We start from the raw sequence: 26336 nt of genomic DNA on the forward strand, positions 1-26336 counted from the left end.
TTACAGGATCTGTGTGCTTCATACCATGTCTTGTTGCCTCTACCACACAATTACTCTCATTCTCCTTTTATCTAAGTCAGAGTTTAATCACATTTGCCAAGTAAGCAAGCATTAAGCTGTATCCCTGGGCGAGCTTCTAAAGCCAAAAGCATGCAACAAAAGGAGAATCCCACCACTTTATTGATTGTCTCACAGAAAAGCCAAAACCTGATTTAGCATGAATGGAAGCACTTCTTATGTTTAAAGGCTATATCAGAATGAATGCTTACACTGCTTCTGTACATGATCTGGAGAAAAGAGGATCACATTGCTCAAATATATAAAGTTAAACACAATACACATTAAATCCATTTCAAAAGTTCCCCAAAATTGGCTAATGATTTGATTGCAATATGGGAAATCAACTAGAAAGGTACAAAACAGGATGATAATCCCTTTTCTGAAAAAAACTACATTCATCAGAATATTAATTTAGTCCACTTAAGATGGTAAATCATATCATAAAGTTCAGGGATATAAAAGCTGTAACTTTATATAAAAAGGACCAAGCAAACCACTTTTCTTAGAATAAACGAAAAGGTATTTCTAAAATAACAGTGTAAGAGCATCAGCCTAATGCTTATTTTACACTTGGATGCTTCCTAATATCCAGACAACGAGAGAGTGCAAATTGGTGTACTTCGTAAAACTAATTAAGAAGACAGGATAGAAAATCTAGACATTATAAAGATTTTAGGCAACTGATAAAGCTTCTTCATCTTTTCTTAATAGATGTGTTCAACTATATTTCCACCCACACAATCATTCTGAAGAAAGATTACAAAATGCATTTATAAACAAACTAAAATACAAATATGAAACTCAACAGACAACCACATTTTTGGTTCATTTTAAAAAATAAGATTCAGAAGGAAATAATACAAGATGACACAACAGAAGAAACATTACCCTTTCTGCAGATCATTACGCTATGACTTTATGGGGTTCCTGCCAGAAATTAGTTGTATTAAATGGAATTCATTGGTGGTGATGTAATTTAGGGATGAGAGACAGGCTGCGAACAAGAAGAAGTAATTTCTTTCATGTAGGGGCATGGGTGCTCATGATACTTAACACTGCTTCACAAAAAGCTATTAGTATGTTTTATCTGTGATCCAGACATCTGATTCCTGCCTGCCCGGTCCCCTACTACTGCCCAGGCTGAAAAGCACCAAACCAAGCAGCTTAACTTCAAAGATGGTCAGCTCAGACAGATGTGCTCTGAGGCAAAGGGCCTTGCACTGTCACACACCACTGCCTGCACCCTGTTCAGTCTGCAATGCACAGCTGCCTGTGGCAGTTTATAGATCTATAGGCAGGTATATATGATATAGATCTCAGTGCGGGGCAGAGAGAGGGAGAGGGAGGAGGAGAGAGAGAGAGGGGGAGACAGGGAGGGGAGAGAGACTGAGAAGCTCTATGCACTGAATATAGCACTTCCCAAAGTGAGAATGAGCTCTTCCCATACACACAGAGCATTACAAACATCCCAGCTTCACTCCGACTCGCAGCTTGAAAGAAGAATCTCTTGTCTTCACTGTATCCTAGAGCTGGGAGACAAAGCTCTGCCAGTCTTCAAAGAAGGCCTAAGTACCTTTTAAAACATTGGTCAGGATCTGTCTTTTGTACAAAAGCAACTAATCAAGTAACTTTATTTCTTCTCATATTTTATTTGGGAGAAAGCACAGAAATTCTAATGTGTTTTATACAAAATATATCTGAGTGAAGAAAGGATGTCTCAATGTGGATCAACAAAAAAGAAAAGAATATCAGTGTTCAGTATCAGCTTACAGCGTAACTACTGACAAAGCACTCTGCCTGGCATTTGAGGCCCTTACTGAGAATATTCAAGCACTGGAGCAGTAAGAGTTCTTCACAAGGACACAATACGTCAGCAGCAAAGTTAGGACAAGTTTGAAGTCTAAAGCTTAGAACACAATTTTTTTCTACTGCAAAATTTAAAAAAAAAAAAGAGCATTTTTTAAATACATCTAGTCAAAATATCAGACTAATTTGCATTTATTGGCATAAGGAATTCAAGTATTATTAAACTCTCTGGGCTACAAAAATATATTCAACTCCATCCCTGCAGCAGCTACTGATGACTTATCTGAGTCTAGTAAAGCAATACAGATTAATTTTTTTTCCAAATACCTTGGCAAGGTCACTTGTTTAAGAGTTGAAATGTAAATTACTTATATTACAGCAGTATCCTCAAAAGTTCTCATTTTGTGCATTAACTCTCCCTCATTCCATCTGTGCTATTTTAGGATTGTGAAGTCTGAAATTACTGTTTTCATAAAAAGACACGTGAGGGCAGAACTGAGACAACAAGATGGAAAATGAGTTTCCCTTAATGTTACCAGTGTGGCCAGGTCCTCCCACTGCCAATCCTTCCTCACCCTTCTTCACCCTTGCCTTACAGAACTTTATGGAACAGTTCATCTTCCTTTGCTCCCTATGGCCTCTATTCCTCTAATCCCTCAAAGTCACTGCATTTTGGCCCAGCCACATTCCTGACCCATCTGGTTTTGTGTCCCCAAAAAATCTGATCATTGTTGAAAGCGCATCAAAGAAATACCAATGAAAGAAGAAGTGAAGCAGCTGTAGATCAGACAGAAAGGCAATAGTTTATAGTCTCTACCATGAGAAGAGCTTCTGTAAATGCACCTATCCAGAAGAGTCAAACACTACTTGAGAATCAGCACAAACTTCACATGTATAACTGATGCAGCACACCAGCATGGACTGTGATGAAATTTGTCCCCAGAAAGGCATGTATTGTGAAAAAGATCTTTCTCAAAGTCAGGTCACTGAAACAGAAAGTGAGTGTTTCACTAAATGATAAACAGTGTGATATCCTCTGTGAAGATAAACACATGCAAAAAGGTAAACAGATACAAATATGCATTTGAAATATGCATTTGTAAGAAGACCACCTTCTTTAAGCATCCTTTTCTTTGAAACCGATATTCCACTTCTTTCTCCAAAACCACAGGCCAGAGGTAAATACTTCTGCAGTACAACTGATATGTCCTGAGCCAACAATGGACTGAAGTTGCCAAACTTCACAGATCTTTCTTTCTAACTTTCTGAGAAATGTTCTTTCAGCTGTATTTACAAGTCAACTGGTAATTAAATCCCCCATATATTCCCTAAGGAAAATACGTGAGGTATTTCAGAGGTCCTATTTGGTGTTCAAACAGCAAGTAAGGTCTGAAACCAAACAGAATGGTGACTGACACTGCACATACTGCGTTACCCTTGCTTAGCATTTATTTCAACATCCTATTTCACAAATAAATCTAGAAGAAAGACAGTAACCATTACAATGTTAAATTGGCAACAAAATATTCTGATATAGTGATTACACAGAGTAATAAGAATCAAGCACGCTATTGACAAGTTTTATTTAGCTTAACGTGGAAGCCAACCTCCTTTGAAACAATGCAAAATATTTGAAAGCTCAATGATATTGGCAAAAAATATAATAAGAATTAAAAGTCGAGGAAGGAAATGCAATTGCCAAGTACCTCAGAGAAAGAACACAGTTGTCCTTATGCTTGGGAAGTTTCATCTCCATCAAGCCTGGAAATAACCAGACACACCAGAGGTGTTGGGGACTGTGCAGTGACAGTCAGCAGATGCTGCAGGTTCACTGGACAGATTGTGAACTACAGGGGAAATACACACAGCACCTCCTCCTTACAATGAATCCACTCACTTCAGGGTTTCCTGAAAAATCCTTATTCCACCTGTGGCACCTCTTCTTCCTCAATGAATTAACCATTGGAATAACATGTCCACTACTACAAGATAATTCCTGCAGTCTGTATACACAATACACTAAAGGAGACACAAAAAATATACATACTAAACCAGTGCTGTGCTGTAGTGAGTTGACTGTGGCCAGATATGAGGTACCCACTAAAGCCACTCTCCCACTCTCCCTCTGCACCTGGACAGAGGAGAGAGCAAAAAAAACCAGCTAAGAATTCATGAGGAGAGATAAGAGCTGGGAGACATCAGTGACTGATTACCTTCACGGGCAAAATAAGACTCAAAGTGGGGATAGTACTTTTATTTGTTACTAACAGGATAAGAGCCAAAGAGTGAGAAATAAAATAGTCTTAAAAAACACTTTTCCCCCACCCCTTCTTCCTTCTGTGTTTTCCCTCCTACCCCCAGCAGCACAAGGGGACAGGGAATGGGGGTTGCACTCAGCTGTTGTTTCTGCAGCTGCTCAGAGACAGGAGTCCTTCCCCTGCTCTCGTGGGGTCCCTCCCACGGGAGAGAGTCCTGGATGGACCTCTCCAGCGTGAGTCCATCCCTCAGGTGGCAGCTCTTCCCAACCTGCTGTCCCATGGGTCACTCCTCCTTGGGGTGCAGTCCTTCAGGAATGAGCTGTACTGACATGGGTCCCCCACAGGGGCCACAAGTCCTACCTGGGAAAAACCTGCTCCAGTGTGGGCTTCCCTCTCCATGGGCTGCAGGTCTCCGGCAGGACCCCGCTCCATCCTGGGCCTCCCATGGGGTCACAGCCTCCTTCATGCATCCCCCTGCTCCAGCAGGGACTCCCCCATGGGCTGCAGGTGGGTCTCTGCACCCTGATGCTCCCCCATGGGCTGCAGGGGCATCGCTGCCCCACCCTGCTCTGCACCACGGGCTGCACCTGAGCTCCAGCACCTGGAGCACCTCCTGCCCCTCCTTCTGCACTGACCTCAGAGTCCACCTTGTTATATGCATGTTCTCACTCCACTCTTCCCTGACTGGAATTTCTTCTGTGAAACAATCTTCTTTTCTCAATTATGTTATCACAGAGGCATTACTATCACTCCTAATTAGCTCAGCCTTGGCCAGCGGCAGGAGGCCTATCCTGGAGCTGGCTGGCATTGGCTCCATGGAACAGGGGAAGCTTCTGGCAGCTTCTAACAGAAGCCACCCCTGTAGCCACCCCCCAACACACACCAAAACCCAGCCACAGAAACCCACTACATGTGCACATGATACAGTGCATTGTTTTAAACATTTCTTAAACAATTATGGTGCTTCAATTAGATCCCTTAAGTGTCTAAATTTAATTGCTCTCAGCCCCTCTATTAAATATAAGATTTTGGCACAGTAGGGAGTGTCTATATAGTACAAGTATACATTAGATAACTCAAGTTCCAGATAGCTGCATTAGCACTTTGTTTTATTCAAATTAATTAGCCCTACTGAAAAGATGTGCCTTTCCCCACAGCCTGTGATTAAAATCTGACTTCTGATTACAATTTCAGTTATAAATGAATAAATAATAAATAGGATGCTATATGCCACTAAATCTTTTTTCAACACTATTTTTTATAGAGAATTATTTTATTTAGACTTTAAATGGTAATTAACTTAGGAGTACACTCGGCAGTTGTAAAATTCATGCTGTTCTGCACTTGTAGAGGTACAAAAGGTCCCTTGTTTGCAGTACTACACTGATTGATTCCTATGGCAGAGCTGTTGATTCTCTGCATGAGTTTTCTCAGATACCACGTGGCCTTTTAAATACTGGTGCACAGAGTATTTATAAAGCATATATTTTCTAAAGATAAGCTGGGCAAAGAAAGCTTATTGACTTTGATAATTTTTCAATGTTTGATTAAAACTTTGTAATTTAAATCAAACATTGAAAAATTATCCACATCTTATACAACATATTTTTCAACTACGAAGGCAAGTTTTATAATTACAAGAATGACCAGTATCAGAGAGAAATATATTATAAATGGCATTTATAAACTGGAAATTTGAGATACTTAAAAAACGTATATGTGACAAATACACCCAAATTTGCTTTAGTATAGCAAAAATAGTATTTTTTTCCAACAAATATCTCTGATTTTTGCACTATTGTGGCCAATGAGGCTGCAATACAATACATCATCAGCAGGCAAGCACCTGAACTGCCTGACCCTGGCACCTCCTAAGGTTTATGCCCAGCTTAGCGTATTGCTGCATATAGGACCTCGAATTTCTACTGCTTCTACACAGAGATAGAAGGACTAGTTACTCTCTCCTTTTTCCTGGAATTCCCATATTTTGTTAGCAGTGTACTTCAACTGACTAGAGCATCTTGAACAACTGAGGCAGCCGTAGGAGAGCTGTCTTAATTTTCCTTTGGGTGCATGCCAGCATAAAGCCAGGCAAGAGTGACTGCTAAGCTGCAGCCTTTTTAGAGTGGTGGCATGAAAAGTGACAACACTATCAATTAAACAAAGATGGGAATACTGCTCTCCCAGTGCATCAGCTCTGGATCTAGCAGCTGCTTACTTTACAAATATGAGCAGCTTGTTCTGTTTGAGAGTCTTCTAACTTTCATAAACTAGACCGTTTTACAAACAGGACAAGATGCTTCCGAGGCTCTGGCAATGAAGGAAAATACAGCTGCTAACTCATTGCTGAGCTATAAACTGAGTTTTTCACATAAATAATCCTCTCCATCTGTAGCATGAAGTGTAGGTGAAAAACATAAGGCTACCAATTCTGCTCTGCAAAATTCTGGCATCGCTATTATGAATGAATTTCATACAATGTCTCAATCCTATTTGTTCCTGCTAGAGAAAGGCATATAGCTTTTACATGAAAACTGTCTAAAGCTTGCTTGCTCTCCTGAAATAAATACCAATTTTAAGACAGATCAGACAATGATCACAGCAGTGCTTAAAATACACACAAGATGCATGACGAGCATCACAAACAGGACATTAAAGTGCTCCACAAAAACCTGTCTTGTCACTAAAAGGGTCTTCAAGATTGGACTAGTATGAGATGGAAGACCATGAAGTAAAGTATTGAGCAGTGACACACACATGTTACTATCAGATGAACTTTTATCAGTGTAAGAGTATGGAACATCCTATGCATTGTAAATAACTACAGAACTTTAATTTCAAGACTTGCCTACATGGAAAATCTCCTGTGTTTGGAAGGAATATTCTTGACTCTGCGTGATGCAGTCTCCTTATCAGATTGCTCAAAGCAAAGCAGCAGCAGTCATAATATGAGAATAATTACCAAGAACAAGTCCTGTTTTGTGGAAGAGATCTCTCTAAGATTATCTGTCCTAGGCATCAAACTACTGCATGAAAGCCTACAAAAAACTTCTAAGAGCTTTTAATCTATATTTTTTATGAATAATGAAAAACAACATTTAGAATTAGACCCACGGCATGAAAAAATATTTTTTAACTGTTATGGAGCTTAGATATATATCACAGAAGGTAAACACAATTCTCTTTCCTCACATAACTTAAGATAGAAGGTAATGGCTGTGTCCCTGTTACCTGTGAATAGAGCAGGCACAGCACACACATGGAATTTCAAGAGATGCAATTAATCAAAACATCTCAAGGTCACACAGACAAGGTATATTTGCAATCTGGAATACACAAAGCTACATCATCGTTCATAGTGGTTATATCCTGCAGCTTGCTTGGGAAAGCTCCATGTGATCTTCACAAAAAATTTTACCCAAGGAGGAACTAAAAATTTGATCTAGTGAAGCTGATTTTGATTCAACTCTGATGGAAAACAACTGGAGGCTTGATGGCAGCAGAGGGCCTAGAGGACTCATAACGAGACCCTGATAATAGAATGTAAATGGTATCCTGTGACTAAAAGCAAGAGTTAACTCTGCTGCAGTTAACTATAAAGCATATTTGTCATAATTTAATGCTATGAATATGGGATCTGCAGATTAAAACAAATTCTTTCCAGATGAAGCAGCAAAATAATACAAAATGTATTTTGTTCCAGTGTTCCAACATACATGAACGGAAAAACAACAAGGAGCCAATTTCACAGTGGCTGATACCATCCTCACAAATAAAATAATCTGTAATTAAAAGAAGTAATTGGCATACTACTTAATTACCGCAAAATATATTCTGCAAATAACAATGTGACCTGATGAAATAAACAGGTTTAAGCATGCAAGCATCACTTTTCTCCCTCTGCCAACTATCCTTAAGAACTACTATTTACCTTGCAAAATAGCTGCTGCAATTTGACTGGTGTCCCTACAACCTAATTTCTCTGTAACATATCTCTTAAGTTTCCCATTAGTGGCCAACTGACCACCAGTGGAAACAGCAACAAATAGAAAAATATTTATGCTTCATTACACATTAGGAATGATTGTATAAGAGTATAACATAATACCAGAGTATATCAAATTCTGCAAAAAGTAAATTGGTCATTTCTTTCTCTCCAACACCAAACAGAGGCACTACATGCTCTCCTCCAGGAATAGGTTGCCACCTTTCAAGTTTTGGTACTCAGTGGGGTAGCTTTTTTATATACATGAAAGGAGAGTGAAAGCAATGAGAGGATTTTCTGTTTAAAGATGTCTTTTACACTACCTGAAGCTCTCCAATTTAGAGTCTGACAAACTCTTTAGTTTTATTCACATGTAAAATGTTGCCTTCTTCCCTTCTACTTGTCTGCCTCATTCCAGACGTTACTTCTTTAAAATTATATTTCAATTGATTATTCAACATTTACTTGCCACCAGTGAAGAAACTACCAAAACTCAGGTATTTAAATTCCGAGTACAGCATAAAAACTAATGCTGTATGACAAGTCATCACAGGATACATTCTCTAAACAACAAAAGACAGATTTTCCTTATGAAGCAAATCCAGCTTGGCACTTCCATGTTTGTTTTATTAAGTAAAACTGTGGTATGATTGTCTATCTGAAGTACAATTCACTTTATTAACTTTAATAAAATAAATGGCCTCTGAATGCCAGATGTGAGATGGGACTTCTGCATACTTATTTCTTACCCACTACACCCTTAAACTGATTTCACTATGATGCAACAGGTATAGACAGAAGGAAATACACTGGGATATGGGTTACAACAGCAACACACTGCTTTGAGAATATTCAGCCTTACAATGCCTGTGCCTTGAAACACATGCTGACCTAACACCCCATGGTTTGAGGACACCCCCCATATTACAAACAGGAAGGTTTGGCTCGTCACAAACTCAAATGCTGTTCAGCTCTGTGAACAGGTATGTGCACGTATCTCCTGTACAGTGCACAAACTGGTGGCCCTTCTGATGCCACTTGTGAAGGTTTTGAAAACTCCTAACAGGAATGAAAATGCAGTCTCACAGAATGACCCACCTAGATTACAATCAGGAAATGAGGATAACTGAGGGGTTTTTTTCCAAATGGAAAAGAGCTATTTCTGCAGACAGGTCTGGAAGTTTACACAAATGAGCCTCCTAACCTTTCTTAAAGTAAACCTGCTGTTGAATAATTTACAGAAAGAAACTTTCCAGCCAGCCAGGCCCAGAATTAGAGATGTGTTTGTACCTTGACTTTTCCTTTAATACACGTATTAATCAGATTTTAACTACATAAGTAAAGGTGATCTTAGGCACTTCTAGAGCACTGATTCATACCACATACTGGAAAAGGAGTGTTTAAATGTAATTTCAAGCCCGTGTCAGAAAGGAACTGCACAAGAGAGAAAAAGCTAAAGTTGTAAGTTTCCTGACCTCCAAAGTGCTTGTGTCTGCCAAATATACATTAGCTCTGCTTTTATACTTAATATGAAAAAAGCTAGAGTCCTGTCAGCACCTACTCACTCAAGTCTTAAAACAAGTAAGGATAAAATAGTCAAGAAAATTAACTCAGCCACATCTTTTTCAAGCCTAACAGCTCCTGCGAGTGTTATGTGTGAAGAGAAACAACCTGGGCTAACACTTGGGTGTTATCATGTGAAACAGATAAACATTTCATTTCACAATTAAACTTAAAATGATCTTCCACAACAAATACCAATACACCTCCACACACCTTCCAGGGTGAACTCAAATCATTTCAAGTAAATCTGGGGTACTTCAAAGTACACAGAAGAAATGTGAACAGCAGGAGTCCCCCAGTGGTAAAAATACCTCAAAGAAACCTTCTCTTCCTCCAAAATACCTACTATACAGTATTTTGGGCAGATAGCCAAAACCTTGTCTTTAAATAGCTGTAGAGTGATTTACAAACGTATTTTAATACTTCTGCTACTCTTTAAACAGTTCAAAATAATACATTTACTGCAGACTAATAATACACATCTGAGAAGTTATCACCTTTAAAATAACCTTTCTAGCTTTCCTACTGTAGCCTAATAAATCATTCCCAATATGCACAGTAATTTCTAGAATTTTATAAAAATACTTTTCTGCTATTGGATCTTTTCACACAACAGAAAGTCATTACCCAGAATCAGACCACTGCACTCAGCTACAATCTGGGGAAAACACGATTTGTAAAGTAATACTCTGAAATACCAAGGTTTTCTGAGTTTAAACAATTTTCAAATATTAGAAATCCCTTTAAAATTCTGAAAACCAGGAGGAAGGATAATGTTAAGCCTTAATTCTCTATGACATGCTCCTTGAGACTCTGATCTTGTTCAACATGTAGCATTCACGCTCAGGAACATTATGAATTGTCACCCTAATCTGTCAGCAACACTCTTTGCCATAGAAGAAGTACAACCTGCTCAGTAGATAGAAGAGCTATACAAGCACTTGACATGTCTCCCATTCTGATAGCTGCAGTGGGAAGTAGCTCTTCTCATCACAGTCCAGGTCCAGAATCATTTATTATGTTTCTCAGTCTGGCTACAGACAGAAACTAGTCACTTTAAGTAGTCTACAAGCTTGAATATTGACTCTTACAGTGCAATCCCTCAATTAGCAGGTATTAGTGCTCAAGGGGAGCAAAATATTGGCTCTATTTTATTCTTTTTGTGACAGAATAATTCATTCTGTAACTTGCAAATTACATTTCTCTTCACAGTCTAAACCAGATATTGCATACTGTCTGCATCACAGAAATCTGGGGCTTTTTTTTCTGAATATCCTAATGAGAACAGCTCTACAGAAAATGTTGCCATTTATGAGATTAATTTCTTTTCCCTCCCATTAGTGTCCTAGGTACAGTCGCTTACTGATTATCTTTTAAGTAGGAATTTAGTTTTATTATGTCTGGTTATGTAGGATTAAATACATATTTAAATCACTGAGTTAATTTAAAATAATAGTTAAAATCAGTATATACAGTTGCAATGCTACAAACACCACTGTTTTCTTAGCCTGACAAAGTATTAATATTGGGAAGATTTTTAGGATGACATTTTCCTCCCTAAAGCAGGACCGAAATTTTGCAACATTTAAATCCTTGACTGACCGCAACAGGAAGGAGATAACTCTCTTTTTAATAATTTGAGGAATTTATAAGTTTATTTGCAATTAGCATAAATGAAAGCTAGTATCAGAATGTATAATTACTGCAGAGCAATGCAGTACCCAAGCCCTAAAGGTGACAGCCTCACAAGTGCACCCAGTCTCTGTCTTGCTAAGTGAATGATTTAAAGGATAAATGATAAAAGAACACTGCAGAGTGGCTGCTTGCAGTGACTACAAGTCATCTGTTCTCAGAAGTATCTCAGTAAAATCTGGGATACCCAAACACCACCACTTTTGTTAACGAATAAATAAATAAATAAACCCTAACCATCCCAATTACTCCCCGCTTATGGCTGTGGTTACGTCACTGACAATGTCTTTACTACAGTGACAATGTCACCTTTTAGTCACTAATTATAGTCCAAGAGGGTAATGACAGAAGGTATTTATACAGCTAAAAGGTGAACCACACAGAGCAAGCTGAGGGTAAAGGGGAACGTTAAGGGACAGATAACTGAGCTACAGAAACCGTCAATTATAAGGCACCTTTGTTGGCAGCTTCTGCAAGGAGGGGAAGGAGTGAGCAGAGAACTAAAAAATTAACTACTACATCTCCAGGGCTCCCAGCTCCAGCAGCAGGTGCTCTGCTCAGTTCTGCCAGACTGGACATGTAGGACTGACAATTCCAATTTACACACAGCTAAGGCATTTGGTACCATTTTTCTTCAAATAGGCTAATTTTAAATTTATTCTCATTTATGCTTTTGAATCTTCCCACAGCTCCTAGAGAAAGGTCAAGGGCATGTAGATAAGATATTTTTGGCTATGGAGAAAAAAATGTTTTAAAAAACTAAATGGAGCTCCAAGTTAGATCCAAATAATTATTTACCAAATTAAAAACATTGTATGCCTCTCTCCCTAAACATTAACACAGTTACAGTTAATACATTTACTTTCTACTCAACCCCAAAGAAAGCTGTCTAGATTTTTTTAAACTGTGCAAAAATTAAAAAAATAACAACACATCACCAAACCCTGTGTTCAACAATTCTCACACCAATTTATAGACAAGATTTAACACACTAACACACCACACATTTCTTTGCAAGTCTCCTTTAATTTTCTATTGCAAAGGTAGGATGTTTGGCAAGGGGAAGAAACATCTCACACATCAGCAGCCTTGGGGAATGTTTGCTTAGCATCACACACAGTTTGACCTCTCAGAAGATCAAAGCAGTTTACTTCATCAGGTCACAAGTGGTATCAACCACTGCAAGTTTGTGTCATCATTTCACTGTTTAGGAGACTAAAATTAAGAAAATAGATTATCAGAGGAAGAACTGACACAATTTCTCAGTCTATATGGGTTGATTTTAAAGCTATAATTTTCATGACTTTTCAAATGAGAATACTATAGGCAGTTCTTATCCATGCAATTCCTTAAAGAAATCTGGCAAGCAAACTTATCAATTTCTAATAGAATTTCAAATACTGCTGACACCTCGCTATCTTCAATCATGGCTTGTTTCATAACTGTGCATGTGGAGAAAAGTCATGTTTGTCTGGGTCCTAATGGATGTACATTCCCATGGCAATATAAAATGAACTACAATAAAAATTGTAATTTACTTTGCTGTCAGGTGCTGATCCTGTGGGTGTGAAGGAAAGCAAGTAAAGCTGCAGGGGCTGGATTTTGATCTGGTATTGTATTTAAATACTCTGTAGTTGAGATCTAATTGCACTTAATCTGCTCAATAAAATCATCTTCACTGCTATTAGTATCCCAGAATTGTGTTATTATATAATCCCAACCTATTTTTTAAAGAGACATTTTAATCTGCTGCTTAAGTGTTCATTAATGCAAAGCCACTGCTGTGCAGAACACATTCCACTCTGTTTGCAAGCAGCAAGTCTGGAGAAGTCAGGGTATATGGACATGAATTCTTTGAAACTACTGTCAAATGTTAGTATTGCCTTTCTTAATCTTCTTTATCACCTCATGACGACAAACATCAGCAAAACTTAATCATTAATCCTAAAAACACTCCATCTGAAGAAGAAGATGACTCTAAAAACACAATGTTATTTGTAAACACAATGTGGTACCATCCAAATAGTCAAATGCAATATATGTGTTCATATATAATAGCTTCTGGATGGGTCCTTTCTTTGTTGTTACATTTGTAAATCTGAATAAACAATCTTCATGCCAACTAACATAAATGCATGAGTTGTCTCTCATTTTGAGAATCCTGAGATGTTCAGTTATCTAATACAACTGCCAGCCATCGACTGTACTTAATTGCCTGTATGTTTCAAGTCCACTGCATGTTTTTTTTTATCACTTGCATGACACACTAGATGTTTTATGAGACTAGAATGAGATATGTCACAGTCTAATGCTTAACGATACGGCAGGAATCATATTTGCTTTTTTAATCATGATTTTTCAAGGAAATGTAAGTAAATTGAATATTAGTCTCTGTGTTCTCCACATCCCTGCAGCTCCTAGTGATTTTTTAATCCATAGGACATACTTGAACAAATTTGACAGAGGAATGAATACGAAGTTCTTACAGATTTTAACAAAAACCACAGTTTTAGACCCAAGAAGACTTGCCTGACACAGCACATGTCGCCTCTGGCTCTGAGCCACTCCAAGAGGGAACAGGGGCCCCCCTGCCTGCCACACAGTCCTGCAGCACAAGAGTAACACCCAGCCAGCTGCAGCACACGCTGCCCCACAGACAAGAGATGTGGGACAGAACTAAGGACCAGAGAAGAGGTAAGGGAGCACATGTAGAGAGGGCACAGAACAGGGAAAGAATACAGGAGCTCTTTTTGTGCAAAGAGTGGGGGCATCCAGGGGATGGAGGACTCTGATAGGATACTGGGCTTTGTCAGTTCCTTCACTCAGGAACAATTCCTTTTATTAGACCACATCTTAAACTCTTCACAATTGTAAATTGAACAACTGTACAGCTGAGAAAAAAAATGGAGAATGTTGGGTAAAAACAAGCCTAGTCAAAGTTTGCAAGGAGCACAGAAGGTGGTGTTTCACCAGAAATACTGGACAAGGGAGGACAGGGAGGCATTGGGGCAATGGAGAACAGGAGAGCAGGGGAGGGGCAGAGAGCGAAGACAAGGCTGTCATAAAAAGGAATGGGGAAAACTGCAATCAGATTTCTGAGAAGTGAGTAGTTGAGGTGGAAAGCAGAGCCACTCCATGCTGCAGTGACAGAGAAGGAAACCCCTGAAGTCCTACAGCTGGAGGAGTTAGGGTTCAGAGAACAAAGCTGACAATCAAAGAAGGGATGGCAGTATATTGAAAAGATATGTCAAGGCAGGAATGAGTCGGGGTATGAGGTCACAGCAGTGGTCAGCACTAGCCCGACTGCAAACCCAAGAAACACCAGCAGTGGGCTGGAGGTTGTAGGACTGGGAAGGAGGGAGAATCATTGTGCTGTCTCCAGTGGAGGAGGGAGAGAAACAGCTATTTCTGGGTTTGCTGAACTGAGCTTTAGTACTGAATTTAGGGTGCGAACTTTAAAAAGAAGAGCACGGAAGTTTTTAACACTTCTAAACCTCATCAGCTGCATGACAAAACATTAATGGGAAGATGCATTTTATGGACACTAGACAGTGATAAAATAATATAACCACTGAATGCAGAAATTCATCTTTATTTATGGGTTCCTACTCAAACTCTTTGATATCTTCAAGTCTCTTTACAATCCATTATTTCTGCAAATTTCTATGCAGGAAGAGTTATCTCTATGCCATTACACTTTGTGTCATGCCTCTCTCACGTTAAATTTCAAGCTGAGTGCAGATTGTACAGGACAATACCCTGACACTTATAAAAATTGTCAAAGTATCATAGTAACTAAAGAACTACTCCAAAAATAACTTAATGGTGTTAATGCCCACTATACTGACAGCATTGTTGCTGCATTAGTTTCATCCATGAAAAATGCAAGAATTAAAAACCACCACCAAAAATAATATGAAATAAATTACAGAATTACTTTTCATGAACAAAACCAGTCACATTTCTAAAAACAAAAGTTGTGAACACATTCCTAAAGTTAAAACAATATAATGTACATCTTAAAACAAGAAATGTTGGAGACTTATCACAAATAAAGTATCTGCCTTGCAATCCAGAAATTCTTATTTCTTTTCATTATATACAAGCATTTTACTCCTAGCATTTTTAACGTACTGTCAAACTCCTGACAGATACCAGTGGCTTTTCCAAGATTATTATAAAAAAAAAATTTTTAAATATTTTAAACTGTAAAGAGCCAGCATGCAAATCACCTGTTATAAACTGCACCTTGCTGTGCCATCAAGAGACAGAAAGCTGCAGGATGCTGCTCTTATGGTTTCACCAGGGGACACAGATTTCAAACAAGGCATTTCAGAAGCCCTACAAGGAAGACTGCCATAAAAATATGAGTACTCAGTGCAGCCTTGTCTTCTGCACCAGTTGTCACACCACCTTTGTCACAGCAGTACTGCCACCAGTATCCTCCCCGTGTGAACCACAGGCTATTTCTCTCACCATGTCATGCCTTCAGCTGCCCCATTAGCAGGCTCACTGGATCCAACCACTCACCCCTGTGACACAGCAGTTTGTACACACCTGACAAAACCCAAAACCCGGCAAGTTCTGTGTTTCTGGGGTCCCCAGCAGCCCACACCTGTTCCTGCTCATCACATCCCTGGAACAGTGGTACCTCTACTCATAGGTAACTGGATTCTGCTTCCCTTCCCAGGGACAACTACCTGATCTCTCCTCATAATCCCACTAATACCACTAGCAGTACCTGTGTGCCTTGCTCCTACTTCAGAGTAACTCAGGTGGCACTTAAGCAAACCACAAAGCTGGCCTGTAACAGGAAACAAGAATATATAATCTGCTGCCCAAAGTACACAGGCATTTTTCATTTAATATATGACCCCCCACACCATAACTGAGGCTTTCCTGCAAAGCACACTGAGGGATGGCAATTCCACTCTCCAAAGGTGCTACTCTAGAAAAGATGTGGTCCACTGTACACATCATATATGGTAACAAACTACCTGGCCATGCTTATTCAACAGGCCATGTCCCAACACTTTCCTTTGAGGTTTCAGGAAAATACTGCTCTCCTTCCAGTTTCCTCCTAACTATTCTCTCTTACTACTCTCAGCATTAATGTAGATGCTGAGTATATATGCTTATATGTCTGGGTTGTATCACCAGATGCTTCCTCCTCCCGTGGAATGGATTTCATCTTGTTTCCCCATGTTTAAACAGGTTGACAAAGCCTGCCTAGACTACTTGGACAAGCAGAAGCTCTACATTTGCTCAAAGCTGTGCATTTTAAACACTTCAGGAACAAAGACCTTTTCTTCTGTTTTACAGCTCTTCAAAAAAATTAGCAAAAAGGTTCCAGTAATCTTACCACTGAAAGCAATGTGCATGAGTGTTTACATATTCCTATTTTTCAAGGCCTGTTCATGATCCTGCTGAAGGTAAAGTGCGTAGGCACTGCCTTTATAGGCCAGTCAATCAGCAAGGTACTTAATTCCCCCCTCATAATCAGATCTAGCTTCAAGAAATGCAGAAAACAGGAAATTCAAAGAGCTCCTGCAAGCCAACAGTCACCAAAGTGATTTTCTTTTGTGTGAAGTCCAATCTGATTATAAAAATGCAGAAGTGGAAATCTGGTATCTATGCACCCTCGATAACTTGTTATCTGACTGGAAGCCAGCCTAGTTGTCTCTGCAAAGAAAATCTGCAGACAGAAATGTCAAAGAACACAAACACTGGACACACTCAGATTTATTTTTATCAAACTATTTTCATTTTGTTAAATGCAGTTAAAAGAGATGCCTGTGTTGTTTGGGTTTTTTCTTGCAACAGGACATAAATTCTCACTGGGAAAAAAAGAGTTAGTCTGGATTTGTGCAAAACCAGTACTACATATTGGTCCAAGGGCTATTATTGCAATATATTACCTTACAAAGCAAAACACAGTTTGCATGTGCATGTGACAATCTAATGTAGGCTAAATTTAAGAAGTTTTTACTTTTGTTATCAAAAGGCTTGACCACATATCAGAAAACCAGAACTAGAGCCCTCAAAAAATTATATCAGGAAACAGAATATATCATAATCAAATAAAAAGATTTTGATGTGTTTTGCTTACTTCAGTGGGAACAGAATCAGACTGCAAGATTCCTGTTAACCTAATAAGATCTGGTTTATTTTTCATGAACTTGGGTGTATGTGCAAGGTAACTAACATGAAGTATCTGGCTTTTTTAACTGAACTACTATGATATGGGAGGTCAGACCTAATAAGAGCACTGTAAAGAGTCAAGAGAAATCAACATTTTCAATATTTTGTAAATTAAAACTGCCTCTGCGGAAATGTGGCATCTCAAAAAATCTTAAAGAAATGTCATAAAAAGACACAGTGTTAAATTAGAAAAATATGTGGCACTTGAAATATACACAGATTTCAGAACAGGAACAAGATTAGAGGCCTCAGGCAACGGGAATTGGGAATGTCACACAGTATTAATTCATGGGAGAAGCCACTAATTCACATGCCACTAACCCAAAAAGGAAAAAGCAGTGAATCCCTTGGCTAGGACACAGACTAACTTATCTTTCTGATAAACAATCTAAAAAATGCTATGTATGGCTTCTACAAAAGAAAAGTACTTTACCAAGTAGGAAAAAATAAATAAATAATAATTATAGTATCAGGGACCTGTTACCCAGAACACAGCTCTTACATTAGTTCAAGAACAACAAAAAATAAATAAATAAATAAATAAATGGGGAAACGTTCCACTCTTGATTAAAAGAATTTTGGGGTTATGAAAGTTTCAGGGGAATTAATGCACTCCAACACAGCTTGTTCTAATTCTACAACCCCTCTTTACAGAAATAGCACACGAAAATGGAAGCTCTGTTTCTCTCAAACCTGAGAATTCCAATTGAAAAACCCCAGCCTTCCTTCCTCCCCATCCACCTGTGATGATGGCAACTTTTCCAAAGGAAAAGTTCTCAGTGAGGTCTCTACCCCATCTTGGAGAAGAAAAAATTACTGGGGAGGGGCCAGGCAGCTGTCATCAATACTCAGAGAAGGTTTTATGCTGGGGAGAGGAAACTATCCCCTTATAAAAGCCTGTCACATGCTTAGGGAAGTGTTTTGCACACTGGATTCATTCTTTCCCACAATCAACTTTCTGATTTGTGAATGCCAACTCTACAGGATGCCTAAAAGACTCTGAAAAATTCAAAGGAAAAAGAAGATGGGAACTAATAACCAACCCACTCTCCCTCTGAGCAGCAGTGGGATCCTAGAGGGAGACATCTTCATACGTCCTACAGAGTGTAACAGCCACCAGTACACACAGCTGAGAATTCCTGAGAATTCCAGCACTGCTAACTTGTTATAGTCTCAACTTTTTACATACAGTAAAAGGCCACCTTGTTGACCATAACTGTTTGTCTTACAGCTTATTCAGCATGCAAGTCAAACATGCTAACTTCATGTACTGCATTACCCATGTTCTAACGTGGAATGATACAATCCAGCAAGAAGCCCTATGTGCTGTCTACTGAATTCTTGGTTTTAATTTACAGGTCTGCCATAATAAACATAAAATATACTCTTTTCTAAATAAAAGCTTCAAGGCACTTTCTACAACAGAACATTTTCAGAGTTTTTAGAGTAAACAGCCTCTGAGGAAAACAGCAGAATGAGGAAATACTTCTCTTGACATACAATCGTATGAGCCATTTTCTTTCTCTCATTTGTTAATGATACAAAAGGCACTTCTCAAAAATGGTTTACTACACTAACAAGAAATATTGGCAAAATAATTAATTTCTACCTGTCTTGTGTTTTAGCAACTGGAAACTAGCAGCACGTAACCAACCAATTCTCCACAGACTAACAGCAAACCCTGTGTGTTTTAAGAGCCTGTCCTTTAAGATTATTTCTGAACATAATAGATGAAAAAGAAAAAAGATTTGCAAAGCTGAACAATGGGATAATAAGCCTGTGAACAACTAGGCAAATTAAAAGTGAATCCATGGGAGGAGAGCATTATGTCATCCTGAACACGTTGATCTAAATAGCCAAACCTTTATTACACTCCGGATTTTATTTACACCACTTCACAGATATGGCTTAAGGCATTTTATTCAGATGTAGTGGCTCTCCCTTTTGTGTTGATATAAATGACACATTTCAGAGATATTATTTTGTTAAGAATTTCTCCAGGTTTTATGCAGCTACAGTTTTTATGCAGGATATTTTCTTACAACATGCCAGAGATGACCACTATAGTGTATCAGCTGATACCAAAATAGTAATAATATATCTTCCAGTTACATGGCTCAATGTCAGAAACAACACAAATTTAAGAGGCAAACTGCTCTCCAGGTAGTAAAAAGCCATAGATAGCTTTAAGTAGTGACTAATTGCAGCATCTATCTTTAATTTACTGTGAAACGCACCTCTGAAATCCTATCAACAGATTTTGCATTTACTGTAGTTGTGACAGAAGTCAATGACCTTAAAATGTTTTCACCTCTCAGAAGTTGTAAAGGTTCAAGCAAAAAATGTCTGCTTAAGCAAAATCTTTACGTCACAATAACTAACCCAAATCTGTTACCCTCTAGAACACATGCACAAGTTTTCAGTAATTTGAAGAGCTGCCTAACAGCAAGAAATTCACACCCTTGAGGCAGAAGCATCACATCAGACATTGTAGTTATAAAGAAAATTCAAACCTAGATATGCCCAAAACAAAAAACCAAGACAGTCTAGTCCTTCAACTAGGAAGGCTTACAGTCCAGGCTTTGGCCATGTGAGGAGTCACTTTATAGAAGGAGCTAAAGTGCAGATGGAAAGCAACAAAATATCCCTGAATACTCTCATCATCACAAGGAAATCAAGAACTGACCTCACATTCCTATTTCAGCCAGCAATTTTTTTTTTTAATAAATTACAGTTTCCTTGCAAACTTTAAGTAGTTACTCAAATGCAGAATTCATGCTTATTATTATTAACTAAATACTGATAACCTGTTTTTAACAGCTAAAAGTGCAATAAATAATTTAGTGAGTTACGTATTTCTTCTCTATGCCGTTGGACATTGTTTTAAATTTTATATAGAATGCTTCTCTTTTCCTTCTAGTTCTAGACTAACTACACGACCAGCCCCTCTATAATGTAGACCACTTAAAAATACAGATGCTTCACCTTAGTAACAAGACTGCATCCATTAACATGGATGGAACAGTGGAACATGATTTGTTACATTAACATAACAGGAACTAGGGAGAAAATTGGAACTAACAGGTTTAGCAATATATTTCTGATTTTTGTTTTAAATCAACATATTGATGCTTGAATTAAAGAAAACGTGGCATCCTGTTTCCATAGAAGATGCATTTTTGAACATCTTTCAGTATAAAAATACATCAACTGTAACTAAACTGTCCTTCATTTCTCAGACTTATGTATGCTACAAAAGGCTTATGTCACACAAAACAGTCATCTTAGAAATACAGTATCACAAATGGCCTTTGTGATAGGAAAGGGTTAATCACTGCTTTCAGTTAAACCCAAATAACTTAAATGACAGGGAATTATGCAGCAACATCTATAAACACAGTGACCATATTAGCAGAACAACAGTTATGAAACCCCTGCCAACAGTACTTGTACAGGGATTTTTTTGTTTGTTTGTTCTAATCAAGATCTAGAAATCTTACCAAGTTCTGCTGCTTGGGGTATTTGCAGAGTGCTGCAAAAAATCTCTAAGACTAGGCAGCTTTAGAGAATGTAACACGCAATAGTAACCATGACGATAAGAAAAATGCTTTTGCTAATCTTTTTCTTTCAGTTGACAATACTTTCAAATACTGGTGTTTTTCCACTGGATTACAACTTTTTTCTATTGCTCCCTGTGAATCCAGGCCTCCTATCCTTGTAAACCTGAAACTTCTGATCAATGCACGGCAATTTGGGGTGCACTAGTAACGCAGAATGATACCTGACCAGTCCACTGCCATCTGAAAAGACTGTGATAGGATGGAAATCAATGGCTGGCAACTATGTCTTATTTCACTGTTGCACTGAACAGCTACTGAAAAAAATTATTACATTTTTAAGATAATTACTTTGCAAGTAAACGGGGAATCTAAAAACTAACAAAGGCAGAATGTATGTAGGGTATTTCTATGGAGATCATAAAACTGCTGAGGTAGATTACAATTTGGCCCTAGGCAGCCTGATCATAAATTTTAAGAAAACTGCCTGGAACTCCTCTGCATTGATTTTGTCTTTGTTCTGTATTAAGTTGGAGTTTTAAGCAATAAAAAATAAGAGAAATAAAGATTATTCTGACATTAATCATTGCTCTCTACTATTTCTCCAACAGAATTGCCCCAAAAATCGGGATAATGTTTTAAAAAGATGTATAGGATAAGGATCTGAAGTCACATTTTGAAAAGTGACTAAAGGGGCGATTTTCAAAGGCATTAAGATACCTAAAGATGCATTAAGCACTTAGAATTTTCAGAACTGCCTGGGCATCTAACGCCTTTTTACATCACTTAGTCCTCTCTGAAAATCCCAATGGGCAGTTACCTACATTTTATGTATCTATATGCCTTTGAAAACCTGTACCATTAAATACTTAACAACCTAAGCCCTCGTGGCTTTTAATGGGACTTTGAGTTCTAAAAAGTGTAAGTACATCCAGAAATTGGTCAAGCCACTCTCACTGGTCTTTTCCTTTTTTCTTTTAAAGAGCCATCTCCTACTGCTTATCCATAGCATGTCAGTTAACTACAGCTTCAGCACTGTCCAATTTACACACGTTCAATTTATGTAGCTAAACAAATAAATGTCCCAAGTACGGACTGCATCCTCACAAGACTTCCTGAAACTCCTAAAAAGAAATGCAATTCCAAGCTGTAACCCCAGTGAGTGGCCCCCCCCCCCCAAAATGGCGTTTTCAATAAATATTATCCAGAATGAGTATAATTTAGGTTGATAAAGAACAAACATCACAGTTAAATCACCAAGCAACATATTCGAAATATGATAAAAAGGTTCTTAGAGACAGCCACACACCAAGGGGGAAAAAAACCAAAACAACAAACACAAAACCAGAAAAAGGAGGAAGTTGTGAATAGGCTCTTTAAACAGGCAGCAGTTCCAGAAAAGAAGACAAACCTTACCTTAACTCTGAATTTTGTTTTAAACAAAACTGTATTAAACTATAAAGCATTCCCTTATGCAAACATTAGAAAGATCTATCTTCTGATCTTCCATAATGTCAATAGCAGGTAACTTGCACTGACCAAATTCCCAAAAAAGAACTGATTTGTAAATTGGGAACACAGGGAATCAGATTGCCACCTACAGGAAAATTTAGCATTTATTGTCAAGAATTACTCAAAAAGAATACAAATTGCCATTCTGCCAAGCATTCTTTCAGTTCTAACTATTATTTCAAAACCGATTAGTCTTTTCTTTTGTGCAACTATATCATGAACTTCCTAAATCCAGGAAGCCATTATCATTTCTTTTTACTTATGAGAGTAGTGCTTTAAAGTTCCATAATTCAATTACAAAATCAAGTATCAGTTAAAGAATGTTAAATCTGCTTACCTGATACAATTGGTGCTAGCCTGAATATGTCTGATAGTCTGCTGTTAACTGGCTCATAAGGGGAATCTTCAAGTAAGTCATTTCCTAAGGACAAAAAAATATTCAGATTTTTTTCTTAGACAAAAAGTCAGGGTAAGATTTGTTTACTTTTACTCTGTAACAGAAAAACATACTCCCCTTTAACCTGTTTAAGTGGCTACTTATCTATAAAAACACCTGAAAGAAACTGTCACTAGATCTTTTCTCTCCTTCCTCCTTGGATAAGGTCATAAGTTTCAGAGACAGCCTGTGACATCACAGAGACTGTCCCATCTCATGCCAGCAGGAGAGAAGCAAGGGTGCCCCTCTTCACCATAATAGCAGAGCTCTTTTTTAGAGAAGCCCAGCTAACAGCCAAAAACTAGCATCTTTGGAACAAAACACTCCTAACAAGATGCTAGTGGAAGACAAACTTTTTATGATACAGAAAATATTCATTATTTTAGGTAGCTGAAAAACATATATTGACTTATCAAAACATACGGATAAATGAGCAGGAATGCATTATTTCTTGTTCTGCAGAAGTAACTTAAAAAAAAAACAAAAAAAGAGTTAAATGGAGACCACACTGAAATTAAAGACTGCACCTTCAGCTCCAGGGCCACAGCCAAATAGAGCTACAAATGCTAAAAATGCTGTCTCTCAAACGAGGACCTGACTGTTCTCAGTACACTGGGGGAAATTTGCAAGTGATATGAATAACAGAAGCTACAAGTCAACCAGTGTCACATCCCTTCTAACTGGCATATCTAAGTCCTCCGGGAACCATAAACTTGGGGTGTTGTTTCTGCCTCAGCATGCCCAGGGAAATACAGGAAAGGAAAAAATAAACTTTTCCTTAAAACAGTGCTCCTCTTCATATTACATTTAACTTCCAGCAAAAAGCTAAGAAACTAGTCCCAGTGTCCTGTGATCTTGTTAGGTGAGTCCTAACTAATGAGTTCTAATATTATTAGGAAAACGTCTCCAAATGATTGTTTTTGTGGTTCTTGCACATGCTAGTGCCCTCATCTTTCGACTCTGGTTTAGAAAGGTCAGCTGGGTCCCCTGGAGGAAACTCTCATTGTGGATTTCCCAACAACAGGAGACGGAGCAGCAGCTGGCCTTGAGGCGGATGAAAGGTCCTCAGTTCGCAGCTGAAGAGCACAATGTGAGCTGCGGGGTCAGAGCCCGGGTGGGCTCAGTGGCAGCCGCTAAACTGCGGATGTGAGCGGCTGCAAACCCGCACCCTGCACGGGGGAGTGGGGCGCCTCTGTGCTTTGCAACGTACCCTGCAAGCTCTGGTACATGCTCCAGTAAATGCGCAGGCAGTTTTTCTCCTTCTTCATGCCCCTCTTACAGCGACAGTTGTAGAGGGATTTCTGCTTGAGAGCTTCCATGGCGCTTCTGCATTCGTCCTTCGCCTCCAGGCCCGTGGCCCGGCTGAAGTTGCTCTCTTTACCGGCTACACACTGCCTCAGTGTCCTGTATTTAGTACTACAGCTCTGCTCCTTCAGACACTGATCGCTGGCTTTCACGCAGTCGAGGCGGTCCCCTCCAGGCAGCCCGCTCACTTCTGCACACAAAAGTACATCTACAGAGAGGAGACATAAACCAACAAACACTCCTTGAGGGAGAAGGCGGATTTAACCGGGGCTCCAAAGAAGCATCTGGGAAGCACCGGGCACCTCCTCACGTAGCACATGCAGCCAACCCCACGGGCAGCACTTGGCAAACCTGGCTTCGTGCTACGCCTTAGAAAAAAGGACACAGGGTTTAGATCCACTTTTTGAGGAAGTCCAAAGAAAAGGTAAGTTTTAACCCCGAAGGTTGATTTATGAGGAAACACAAAAAGGAAAGAAAACCCACAGGGGTTAATGTGCCTGACAAAACAAGCATTCGTTATTCCATAGATCCACTTTGGTGAAACAAATCAGCTTTCCATCCGAGGGTTTAACTGAGGGGTTAAATATTCACCCTCCCTTTCCACAAGAGCTTTGCTGTAATTTCAATTACATCCAGGAACAGCCCGCTCAGAGAGATAAGTATCCTCACTGATTGATATTAGCCTGTCTTGGCGTCACTTTTTAAAGGCTGTACACATTTTTGCTTATTCTATATGTATAAAGGTAGAATTTATTACTCTTCTCCCCCTCTCTACCCCCCATTTCTCTCCACGCATGATGCTTTTGCAGGAGAACAAAGCAAATTACATTAACTCTCTCCTCTCCATCGTGCCCCTGTCATGCTCCCTCAGACACATGCGGATGGAAACGCAAACATCTCCTGTGGAAAGGAAACCAGTTTGGGCTGTAAACCACTAGCACTCGGGCACGCTGCCAGGTGCAGGTGAAGATACAGTCCTTCAGCTGGCTCTTGTCACCCCCCCACCCTCCCCAGGCAGCCTTCTTTTATTTAAATGAAAAGTTTCCCTGCAACTTGCGAGAACCCAGTTTAACAAGAGGCTAGACAGGCAAGTATCCAAGTCTGTAACCTCACAAAGCTTTAAATGTGGACCAGGCTAACTGATGTGAGACAGAGCCATAAAAACTACTGGAAACTTCACTATTCTGCCTAAACAATAGACTGACAACCGTCAGGCTCCCGATCCCGTAAACTCTACGCTTTGCTTTAGGAAGCGATGTACAGACCGAAATCAGGCACCAGCAACTTACCCACTAAGGGCAAAGCGAAGTACAAGAGAACGAGAAACATCTTGCTGTCTTCGGATGGTTTCCCCAAACAACCTGATGTGTCAAAATAAAAAGGATCAGCATGTAGATATTCCAAAACCACCGAGGTCCAAAGGTTCCAAGTTCACATCCATTGAATTCAGTGGGGGGGAATAAAAAAAAAAGAAAAAGAAAAAAAAAAATCACACAAGCCCCTCTTCTCTTCACCGCTACCACCACCGGCGGCAGGAGCAGCGACGCAAACGCTGAGCTTTTCCCTCAGATTTCAGGTCTGAGCAACCTGCACGCACCAGCACTGACTCCAGTGCGGAGCCAGAGGCGCACGCACGGGTATATGTGTGTGTGTGTGTGTGTGTGTGTCTGTGTGTGTGTCTGTGTGTGTGCGAGCGAGCGGCAGCGGGGCAGGAGCGCCGGTCGCCTCCTTGGGTGGGCAGCGCCTGTTCCCAGGAGGGACCCGAGAGCACAGGGGGCGGGGGAGGAAGGGGGGGGCACAAGGGACCCGAGACGCGCAGCGCCCGCCCCGGCCGCCGCCCGCAGCCCCGCACCGCGCCTCCCCGAGCCCCCCGGGGCAAATTCGCCCCTTCAGCCCAACAGCAACTTTATTGCTGCGGGGCCCGGGGCGGTGCGCGGGGGCGCGCAGGCTGCGCGGAAGCG

General features: G+C 39.5%; 1 protein-coding gene across 1 annotated transcript in view; it reads right to left on the reverse strand.

Annotated features, from left to right (window-relative positions):
* GFRA1 (GDNF family receptor alpha 1) overlaps window positions 1-26045 on the reverse strand; it is a 137769-nt gene extending 111724 nt beyond the window's left edge. The window contains exons 1-3 of the mRNA XM_008926356.2: window positions 25665-26045; window positions 24281-24583; window positions 22972-23055 (exon numbers count right to left, since the gene is read on the reverse strand). Of these exons, the coding sequence (XP_008924604.2) occupies window positions 22972-23055; window positions 24281-24583; window positions 25665-25704 (427 nt within the window). The 5' untranslated portion in view covers window positions 25705-26045. The remainder of the gene's footprint in view (window positions 1-22971; window positions 23056-24280; window positions 24584-25664) is intronic.
* Between the last annotated feature and the right edge of the window lie 291 nt (window positions 26046-26336).

Source organism: Manacus vitellinus, unplaced genomic scaffold, assembly GCF_001715985.3.
Source record: "Manacus vitellinus isolate BGI_N305 unplaced genomic scaffold, ASM171598v3 scaffold_15_pilon, whole genome shotgun sequence".
Taxonomy (NCBI): domain Eukaryota; kingdom Metazoa; phylum Chordata; class Aves; order Passeriformes; family Pipridae; genus Manacus; species Manacus vitellinus.